The sequence below is a fragment of the Cystoisospora suis genome, assembly GCF_002600585.1.
Source record: "Cystoisospora suis strain Wien I chromosome Unknown contig_3292, whole genome shotgun sequence".
Lineage (NCBI taxonomy): Eukaryota > Apicomplexa > Conoidasida > Eucoccidiorida > Sarcocystidae > Cystoisospora > Cystoisospora suis.
The window spans coordinates 504-11,496 of NW_027156087.1; the positions used below are offsets into that span (position 1 = coordinate 504).

Consider the following 10,993-nt stretch of genomic DNA (forward strand, 5'->3'; position numbering starts at 1 on the left):
CACTCTCGTCTTTCTTCTCTCTCAAATAAGAAGAAGTGGGCGCAACAGGAAAGAGGTCTTCAGATTTCGCTGCGATTTGCATGCGACAACGGCGTATTGTGAAAGAAGTCTTGAAGAGAAGATAAAAGAAATGGAAAGACTGGCAAATCAGCGATCTGCCTCAAGATCACAAGAAAGAGAAGCAAACAACAAGAAGAAAGAGGAAGAACTACAGAGATATCTTTCTTCCTCTTCTTCTCTTTGCGTTTAACGTGACACCCTGGTCTTTCTTTCCGTTTCTCGGAGAGACACAGATGTTCCATCCTTTCTTTCTTTCTCTCTTGTCTCTTCTGTCTCTATTTATCGCGTACGTATTTACTATTCCTCTGTCGATCTATCTTTCGTCTATCTATCTATCTGTCTTGAGTTTGCCTATCCGCCTCGAATCTATCGATCTATCAGAAAAGCAGAGAGAAGATGAAGTATGTGAACGGAATGACTGGCTGGGTTATAGAAGTCTGGTACTTCCTGTCCTTACTCACGAGACCAACGACACAAAGAAGAAACTTCTTCTTTGTCTTTCGCGTGGTGAGACTGACTTAATTCCAAGCCTGCCCAGCTTTTCACAGAAAGAGACCATCAAAAGAGGGATCTCAGGTGTATGTACACCCCAACAAGAGTGGCAGTGTACTCTTCTTAATCTTCTCACTATAAGAAGGATGATAGAAGGACAATTCGACATTAGGAGGGGCGATTTCTACGAGTCTTTCATTGACCTTTACGATCGTGTGAATGAAAGAAGAAGAAGAAAAAGCAGCAGGGCCCATCTTCTCCTTTCTATTCTTTCCTCTACAACTCATCGTCTATCTCTTCTTTCCCGTCCATTCATACTCATAACAAGACAGCTAGCTATCTGACGACCTAGCTACCTTGACAACGCCGGCAGCTCCTGTTGAACAGCGGGAAGCTGAGAATGGAAGACACGCCATTTCGGAAGCTTTCCCGTCTAGAAGAAAGAGAGAGAGAAAGAGATAGACACCCTTCTTCTTCACATGAAGAATGATGGTGTCAGTCGATCCTCTTCTTTTTCTCTGAACTCTTATCTTCCCTAGATCTTCTTCTCTTGTTCCATTAGAAACTACTTCACTTTCCATCTCTTAACACCTATATCTTTATATGAGTGATCCTTCCTTCCACCTCGTAACCCGATATATCAAAAGCACTTCCCTAGTACTACTTACTTCCTGCATCTTTACACCCTCCGCCCCTCTCTCTGAGAGAAAGACTGTGAGAGAAGAAAAGATTTCTTCATACAGTCACTCGCTTCTAAACTTGACTATATAGAGAGATAGAGGAGAAATGCCATGGCATGTCTCTTGCTGTCACCCTCTATGAAATCCTTCTTTCCTCCCCCTTAACGAGAGAACTGAAGGTGTCTGGGAAGGGCCTTCGATATCTCTCGATAATAGAGAGATAGACAAGATAAAACAAAAAGTATACTTCAATCAACCTTTCTAGCGATGAGAAGAGAAGCTTCTTCTTCTTCTGTATAGCAGATAGGAAAGTTTCCATGCAGGAGGAGTAGTAGTAGTAATAGGTGCATGTCTTGATTTTTCTTTCTGTTGGTTTTCGGGTGTACATACACCTGACGGAAAGAAATGAAGTTGAGAATTTATGTGTCTTCTGTTCCGAGCTAAGAGAAAACATCAATTTCTCTGCTCGCAACAGATCACTTTTCTCTCTCTCTACAAGGAAAAGAGAAAGAAAGAAAGGAAAGAAAGAAAAAGAAAAAGATATGCATACACACGATAGATATACATGCATAGGTGATACACATTCATACATGTATACCACACATACATGTAGACTATACGCTGGCAACCGCATATAGATATACATAGATACATAGATAGATAGATAAATCGATAGCTATGTATAGATACCCTATGTATGTGTAGGCGGTGGACCTATCACCTCATCCTCCTCCTATATGACTATATACAAATACATCCTTCACCCGTGTAGCTCATCGACGTACTGCATTATCCTTATATACACATCTATATATAGATGGATACAGATATAAAGACATGTCTACCAGATTTGCGTCTATATAGATATAAGTTGTATGCGATAAAGACGGCGGGGTGGAGGAATGAGAAAGAGAGAAAGAAATGAATTATATACCCCATTGAAGAAGAGAAAAGACAATCCTCCTTCCTATTAAAGAAGAAAAAACAGAGAAAGAAGAGGATACGATCAACAAGAAAGACAGCCAGACTCATGATCTCTCTTCGTCTCCTCTCTTCTCTTCTTCAGCTAATCTCGACTTTCTCTGTGTCTCCCTTCGAAAGACGAGGAGGAGAACAAGGACGCCCCCTCAAACCGATGCACCTGTCGAACATCTCTCACGTCGAAAGAAGAAGAAGAAGACGGAAAAGAAGAAGCAGCTCTTCTTCTTTGAGAGACAAGGGTGAAAGACAAGCGCATGAGGAGTCCACTGAACGGAGAACGAACGTCCTTTGAAATCTATCACGTGACTGAGGCAAATAGAGACAATACACTCTTTCAGCTAGGGGGCCTGAAGAGGCGATGCCGAGCTACGAGCTTCCTCGTAACGAAGAAGGAGATCATTCTTCACAGTAGTAGAATGCTTTATCTCTATCTCTATCTATCTGTATCCGTGTGTGTATTGATAAGGAGGTCTTAGGATAGAAGCAAGAGACGTATACATCGCATGAGGAGCCCAGGAAGAGAAGGAAAAGAAGACCTCCCTCCTAGTAGTATATCTTGGTAGACACGATCATACTGTATAGACGTAGAGTGGATAGACACACCAAATGCATGCACCACAACTTTCTTCTCTTCTTCACATCTGCCGGGACTCCCTCCCTACCCAAGCAAATGCTCCATCTCAACGTCTCTCTGCCTTCTTTCTTTCTCTCTCTCTTTCTCTCTCCCTCTCTCTACACATATATCTGTATATATATATAGTTGTTTCTCATACATTTCCATACGTTATGAGTACACCCCTAAAGGGACATATATATATATATATATATATGCACATACGTTGCAAGAAAGAGTGGAACGTTAGGGCGACTTAACGATAATGTGAAGGGGGTGATCGACACACGAATCGAGATAGATAGATAGATAGATATATGTAGATATAGAGAGAGAGAAATCATGTAATGTTGGGAGATCTACGAACGTCTTCCACCATAACTTAACAGAAATAGAATAGACGCGAACCAAAAGAAGAAGAAGAAGCTTTTTGTGATTGCTCCCCTCCTGTATATACACCTGATAAACTTCTATTCACGAGAACTTCCAACCTTTCCACCCTCTTCCTTCTTCTTGTCTCTCTTCTTCTTTTCTCCGTCTTCCTTTAGATAGATCTTCTTCCTCTCTGTCTTTCATCGATGTATCCACCTATGTATCATACGGCATCCAAACATCTATGAGAGACCTCCAGAGTCACTCGCTGTCCTCTTCTTCATATCGCAAACCATCAAGGAATTTCTATTCTTCTCCATTCTCTTATCACTAGAATTCTACCTTTCTTCTTCTTTTTGACCTTTCTTTCATCTTAATGAACGCCGGATTATCTACGAACTCTTACACACCCGAAGGCCAGATCAGATTCTCCTACTTCAGCTCTCTCTCTTTCTCTCAGACTTCCACAGGCCTTATTCTGTCTCTCTTCTCTTTTTTCTTTCTTGCCGCCCCCTTCTTTCTTCTTCTTCGCTCTTTGAGAGATGGATAGAGAGGAGTCTAGAATACGCTGCAGACTTGCTGACAAGAAAGTCTCTCTCTCTCTCCTTCTCTCTTCGTCACCCCGACGAAAGATACACATATGGAAGCAAACGCATACAGAAGGGAGATAGATAGAGTCGAGTTGTATTCTTGCTTCCTGTCTTCGGGAGGAGCACCTTTCTCTGTCTTGCTATCGCCACGTACACATCCACGCTGCTTAAGGTGCTGTATTGAGAGATGCGTACAAGATACAGCCTAATGTCTCACACATACATTCGTTTCTTCCTCTTCTTTTTCCTCTTCTTCATCTTCTCCTTTTTCTTCTTCTTCTTCTACGTCACACTCCACACTCAGCAATCTTCATCCCCCCCCTCGCTCTCGTCTCTTCTTCTTCCCCCCCCCCTTTCTTCTCCTCTAAAATCTCCCCGTTCATCTTCTCCCCCTTTCTCTTGTTGTTCTCCCCTCCGAGCCGCCCGTCCCTCTCCCCCTCCACAGCCGTCTGTCGTCTATCCATCTTTGATCTATCTCTCTATTTTTCATCTGTCTACCTGTCTTTGTCTATCTATCTCTCTTTGCTCTGTTGTCTATCTATCTCTATCTTCAGTTTGACTCTCTATATCTCATCTCCCTCGCGAGTATCTCTCCTTCTTCTCCCCCCCCCCTCTTGCCCTCCCGTCCTTCACCTTCGTTTCTGTCCTTTCAGTCGCTTTTCTTCCTCCCTTTCTTTCCTACTTCTCCTTTGCTTCTTTCCTCCCCTCTTCCTCAATCATCCCTTCTCTCTATATATATCTATCTCTCTGTTCACTTATTTTTCTTTCCTCCTGTAGCGTATTTTCTTCCTTTGGTTTGCCAGCGCAGATCAAAGATGACTCTGGAAGATCTTTCACTCTGGGTACTGCGAAGTTGTCTTTCCTGTATTGGTCTTTCATCATCTTCTGTTCCCTCTGTTCTTTCTCTTCTTTCTCTTCGCCTTCTTTCTCTTCGTCCTCTTTCTCTTACTGCTCTGGTCTTTTTGAAGCTTCCTTCTTGATACTTCTTCCACAGTACATACACCGCGAGAAGCGTCAGAACCGCCCCGAAGACAAGATAGGCAACTCCGATGAAAAGCGTTTCGCCTCCAAATCTCGATTTCTGTACAAGGATGATCGCTTTCTTTCCCTTCCATGAAGACACATCATACATAACTGTGATGTGAGCCGAGAGAGGGAGATGTACAGGCCCAGTTAGTCGCCCGTAGAGTTTCCGCCATCGACTAAAAGGCGCGGCTTGCATCCATTGTATGAAGTGCGAGTTTTCGACCATATGCCCTGCTTCTTCGTAGTTAAGCCGATCAGCTAGCAATTCCGCCCGAGCCTCTTCTCTTGTTTTAGACGTTTGTCCATCATCGTTATCATCCGGACTCATCCAGAAGTAGACTTGATCCAAGACTTTCAGTCGATCTTTCGCAGGGGGATTTCGATAAGCCTGTCTCCAATCGAGGGAGTTGAGAACTACGGTCTGGGTTTGATTCAGAGCAATGGGCTTGAGAGGCACTTGATCATTATCTCCATCAGGGGCTCCTTCGAGGAATTGGAATTTGTCGGTGAAAACGTTCCACGCTAATACCCCGCATGGATGAAGGACTTTCGTTATACTCTCAACTTCCGCTGTGATGAGAGGAGAACAAGAAGAAAGATCTTTCGGATTTGTATAGATCTGACCTGACAGTTGTCGATCATGCCTGCTCCATAAGACTTGAGCGTCATCTTGATAGAGATTCTCAATCTCTATATACACATAGATATGAGTATCGTTAAGCACATCAACGTCCCGTGTACAATGCCGACCCGAGATTCCTTTGAGAAGGTATCGTGAAGAACCTCCTTCTTGTAATGTCGTATCGTGGTAATACAGCTTGCATTCTATATGGGCTTCATTCTCGATGAGAAGCCATACACCGAAAGAGAGAAAGAAAAGACAGCCAAGAAGAGATAAGAAGAGAACGACGTTCATGGAATACATCGGATATAGACCGTTATACGTCTCTTGCTGGACCTGCTTCACAAAAACCTTCCCCAGTCGAGGGCGACCTAGGAAACATAAGAGACTTCTCCCTCCTGTCTTATATGAAGGAGGAGGAAGAGGAGAAGGAGAGGCGTTTTGAAAGGGATCGTCGACGTGATGAGGATTGTACAGAGGATGGCAGAAAGTCGATCTGAAGGGATAGGAAGATGGAGAAGAAGAAGACACCCCGTCTTTCTTACATGTTGAAGGGGATGCAGGAGGATACATAGGGTAAGATGGAGGGAGGCCGCCACCGCCACTGTAACTATTATTTGTCGTAAAGCTATACTGATGCTTATAAGGACGATGCAACGGGCGACTCGACGTTGACGCATGTCGACGGTATGTACACAGAGAATACGATGACGGGGGAGGCTGTAGATGAAAAGGGGGATGGGGGGGAGAAGAAGACAACGACCCATCTCCTTCTCCTGTCCTAAGAGAAGGGGGGTGATCTACGTGGCTGTTGTTCTCCCCCCACCCCCATGGAGGTGAAGAAGACTCCTCTTCTTCTTCTTGGGGGTGTCTTCCGACAACGCCTTCAGTACTCAGAGAACCGTCTCTTCCTGCAGATGAGGGGCCATAGGGAAGATTTTGAAACAGAGGGGGTGAACAAGGAGAAGGAGAAGTCCCTCTCTCGGCTTGTCGAAATCGACGTGTGGCTTTCTGCTGCAAACGAGCCGGCGACATAGAATGAGAACATTGAGAGAAACGGCGATGCGGAAAAGCATAGTGAGGCGCAGGAGAAGGGCGAGGAGGGCTAAAGTAAAGAGAAGGAGAAGGCTTTTGTCCATACTTATGACGACAGTGGGTAGCCGTACTACTCGCAAAGCTACTCCTACGATGAGGGTTCTGAGGAGCGGCCCGATCTTTCCCTCCTCTTCGTCGCGTAGGAAGATGTCCTTCTTCCTCTTCTTCCCTCTCTGGGTCTCCATGAACTCCTTCTCCTCTACTCTCTTCAGGTGTATGTAATACGCCATTATCTGGCGGGAGAGGAGAAGAGGCGGAGGAGGAGGAGGAAGAAGAAGAAGCGCCAGGTACAGGTGAATTGCCTCTTCCAGAAGAAGCTCGACGAGAAGACCGACGAGCTTTTCTCAAAAAAGATGACGTAGGCGAGGATACAGATGTATTGGGTGAAGTGCGACCTGCTGCACTCTCCCCGCTTCTTCCCCTAGGAAGTCTTCGATCTTTACTAGTTGAAGAAGATGGATCGTGAGGAGAAAAACCATCTTCTTTCTCTCTTTCTCCTTCCACTCTATCCCGACTTCTTCTTCTTCTCATAGCTGTCGACAACAGGCCGCCTGTTGTCTTCTCTATAGTAGAAGAAGAAGAAGACGAAATAGAGCGGAAACGCCGCGAATCTCCTCTTCTTCCTCCTCTTCTTGTCGAGGAGGAGTCATGCCCTTCATCCTTCTCTATGTTCTCCTTCCTCTGATCTGTAGGCTCCGCCGCATCGACTTCCGCTCGATCCGATGCCGCAGGGAGACGTAGTCGAGAAGAAGAAGAGGACGAAAGAAGGTTTCCCCGCATCACAGAAGAATCTCTCTTTTGATCTTGATCAGAAGAGAGTTGTGTATGAAACAATGTCTCGCCGTTTTGAGAATTCGAATGGGCCATCGCTTGCACAGGGGAAGAAAAAGAAGGAACGGCAGGAATTACACCCCTCTCTCCTGCTTCTGCTTCTGCGGTTCTTCTTCGTTCTTCTTCTCCTATTTCCCCCGTCTCTTGCGTTTTGCCATGTACGTAGTCTTCTCTTCTTCTCAACCCTTTTCTATACATGCATTTCTCTTCTTCTTCCTCGAGAAAATCATGAAGCGAAGAAGGAGAAGAAGAAGGAGAAGAAGAAGGAGAAGAAGAAGGAGAAGAAGAAGAGGGAGGAAGAAAGAGAGAATGGACAGGATGATAGGGATACCTTCTACGAGAGGACATGTTCGTATCCTCTTCTTCTTCCTCTATGTTAAAAGGCCTCTGGTAGGAGGATACGAACAAAGAAGGAGATGCAGTAAAGCATTCTCTTTCTCTCCTTAGTGGCGAGAGAAACCTCTTCTTTTCTTCTTCCTTGATCGATTTGAAGGAGAGTAAACACGAATCTCTCTCTCCCTCGCTGGGATCACGGGGGAAGAGAGGAAGATTAGAAGAAAATGAAGAAGAAAGATGTGGACTCTCTTCGTCCTTCTTTTCTATCTTCTCTACCCCTTCTTCTTCTTCCTCTTCTTGTACGTCTCTTGTTTCTCTTCTTCGTGATAGAGAATCGCTATAAGATACTTTGAGAGAGGTCTCTGAGGTATCTCTCGCTTGCCAAGCTTTCTTATCCCGTTCTCTTTCTATTGACCGACTGAATGAGAGAGAAGAAGAGGGAGCAGTGGATGACGATAAGGATGAGGAGACAGGGGGAGAGAAAGGGAAGAAAGAAGAAGAAGAAAAGGATGAAGAGACATACGGATAAGAGCAGCGCATACAGGAATCCTTTGCTATACATTGAGAAGAAGAAGAAGAAGAAGAGGCAGACGACGAAGAAGAAGAAGCAGACGACGAAGACGAAGAGGCAGAAGAAGGAGAAGAGTCGTGTCTGTTTCTAAATGGAGACATTGTTGATGCGCTTGGCTCTTCCTCTTCTTCTCTTCCTCTTAGAAAGAAAGGGAGAGAAGAAGAAGACGCCGACGACGAGACAGAGTTCTGCATGGCGATGAGAGTGAGGAGAAGAAGAGAATAAAACAGAGGCCCGTGGAAACGTCTTCTCTTCATCTCCACGTCTCTTCTCTTCCTCCTAAAATATGACGGTCGACTGCTGGCCTATCTAGACAACTCTGAATAACGATGCTAGTCTAAAGAAGGTCCCATAAAGAATAAAAGCTCTCCAAAGTGTTCTCTCCGAGACAGTCTCTCAAGAAGAGAAGAGAGAGGAAAGAGAAGAGTAGAGAAGAGGAAAGAGACGCAGAAGGAGAAGAAGGAAGATAAATACCAAAGGTAAATAGAGACATCTCTCTTCTTCTCGACTCCTTTCCTCTTCTTTTCTATCTTCTCAAGGATACCTTGGCTGTATGGAAAGCACGTCACCTGTGACTTGAGGAAGATCATCTTGAAAAGAGAAGGGGCACAGGAAGAAGGAAGACAACTGAGCAAGAAAGAAAGGGGAGAGGCGGAGAATCCTGAGAGAAAGGAAGAATACCCGGTCGATAAAAAGGAACGGAAATCTGGACAGAAGGATACCTGCTGAAGGAAAGAAAGAAAGTGTAAGAGAGAAGAACCCGGTCGAGTAGGGAAACGACAGGGAAAGAAGAAGACGAAAGAGATAAGACGATAAAGAACGAGAAAGACGAGGAAGAGAAAAATAAGACGGAGAGGGGAGATCTATAGAGAGATAGAGAAAGAAAGAACGAAAGAAAAAAGCTATGAGGATACACGGGAAGGACGCAGGCACCGTCCCAGCGACAAACCCAGCAACCCTACTAGGTTAGGAGTAGTCATCAGGTGTACATACACCCTAAGAAAGCAGAAAGACCAGAAAAGGATAAAACAAGGGGAGAGAGAGAGTTGCCGCATAAAAGAAAGAACTATAACTGTAGTATCTTTCAGAGAGAATAAAAGAAGAATGCGAACGATTCTTCAACAAAGAGACCTTCTTCCTCTTCTCCTCCTCCTCGTTGTGCTTGACCTCCCCCTGACTAAAGAGAGAGCGCGAGAAGCGAAAGAGAGAAAGAAAGGATGAAAGAAAAAGGCGAAATCTCATCTTGCGAAAACGAAGTTCTTTGGACGAAGTCTGGGCCTCTCCTTTTCCAAGAAGGAAAAGAAGCAAAATAACAACCTCAAAGGAAAGAGAGAGATAGTGGAAGAGAGAAAAGAGAGCGAAAGAGGACAAGTCTGCTGCTCGCCTCTCTGTGTGACAGTCTCAGTCATCCTTCCTCTCGAATGACGGATCGTAGAGACAATGCCAAACCTGATCGAAAGACAATTCCCTTTCCCTTCTCTTAAAGATAGAGAGGAGAGATAGATTAACGATAGATAGACTGATACGTTAAAGATCGATAGATAAATAGAGAAATAGGAACGGGAGAGGACCTAAGAAGAAGAAGAAAGAGACAGGAAATTTTGGTCTTTCAATTCATGACCCTCTTGTTTCTTCTTTTTCTTCATGTGGGAAGTACCGACTACTTATTCATTCTTTCTTTCTTTCATACCAACAGCACCCGCAGCAGCAGCAGCAGCACAGCGGTTTTCCTTCCTTCTTACTTTCCTTCTCCTCCTCCTAAGAAGAGAAGAAGAAAGATAAAGTAAACCTGATACGAAGCCATTTTCTCGGCGAAAGAAGTTGTCTAAAGTCCACGCATCCTTTCTTTTGCGTTTTCTTCATATCTTTTCCCTTCTCTTTGAAGACTGTCAGGCCGACCCATCCATTCTCGCTTCATTCTTCTCTCTCTCTTCTGAAGTGAGAAAGAGAGAAAGACTGGACAAGAAACCCCCAGACATCTTCCTCTCTTTCTTTCTTTTCTCTCCTTCCGTCTTGTGGAAGCGCGAAGATAAAAAGCTTCTTAGGAAAGCAGTCGCTGCGAAAATTCTCTTCCCTTGCGCGATCTTATTACGCCGCGTGTGACCAACAGACGAGAGGAACACTTCTCTCGACAAGAGAAAGAGGAAAGAAGAAAGAAAGGAGAGAAAGCAAAAGAAGAAGGAGAGTGAGGACAAGAGAGGGAAGGAAGACGGTAAGATGAACGAAAGAAACGAAGGTAAAAGGATCAAGAGTTCCTTTAGAGACGTGGATGAGAAAGAAAACAGACGGCGGGAACAAGATCTCGTCTGAAGAAAGAGCGATAAGACTTCTTTTCGACGATCTTTCTTACTCGCAATAATCTTCTCTACTGCATGTGTTCATTCACTCTCTCTTCTCTTTCTCTCTCTCTCTCTCTCTGGCATCCCCCTCTTTCGTCTCGCTAGCTTCTCTCCGGTTTTCTCTCTCCTCTCTCTTGTCCGTCTCATTCCTCTCTCGTCTCTCTCTGTGTGTCTCGTCTCCTCCCTGCTGCTGGGGGTCTTGTCTCCGGTTTCGTGAAGAAATCGTTCACGCCATGGATGTCGGTAGCTGGATGGCGTCACTAGGGCGGCGAGTAGAGACAACAAGGTGTGAAGAAAGCGCTAGAGAAATCTTCGTTTCTTTTCCTTTCGCTTTCCTCCTTACTGCAGCAGGCATTACCATAGGCTAGGCGAAAAGTCTTCTCGG

The 10,993-nt window shown here is 44.8% G+C and overlaps 3 protein-coding genes across 3 annotated transcripts; 1 reads left to right on the forward strand and 2 right to left on the reverse strand.

Moving 5' to 3' along the window:
• Positions 1-25: 25 nt before the first annotated feature.
• On the forward strand, positions 26-368 carry CSUI_006489 (uncharacterized protein; the record flags this gene model as incomplete). The annotated part of the gene is made up of 1 exon (XM_068066647.1): positions 26-368. A coding segment is annotated over one exon (225 nt), but the record flags the coding sequence as incomplete, so codon positions are not given.
• Positions 369-1,598: 1,230 nt separating this feature from the next.
• CSUI_006490 (uncharacterized protein) lies at positions 1,599-4,109 on the reverse strand (the record flags this gene model as incomplete). The annotated part of the gene is made up of 1 exon (XM_068066648.1): positions 1,599-4,109. A coding segment is annotated over exon 1 (279 nt), but the record flags the coding sequence as incomplete, so codon positions are not given.
• A 222-nt stretch (positions 4,110-4,331) lies between these two features.
• On the reverse strand, positions 4,332-10,765 carry CSUI_006491 (transmembrane domain protein). Its single transcript, XM_068066649.1, has one exon. The coding sequence runs from the start codon at positions 8,524-8,526 to the stop codon at positions 4,540-4,542; it is 3,987 nt and encodes a 1,328-aa protein (XP_067921377.1). The 5' UTR covers positions 8,527-10,765; the 3' UTR covers positions 4,332-4,539.
• Between the last annotated feature and the right edge of the window lie 228 nt (positions 10,766-10,993).

Bases quoted from the DNA above. Each gene is read 5' to 3' on its own strand.
- CSUI_006491 (XM_068066649.1), bottom strand. From the start codon at position 8,526: ATGAAGAGAAGACGTTTCCACGGGCCTCTGTTTTATTCTCTTCTTCTC.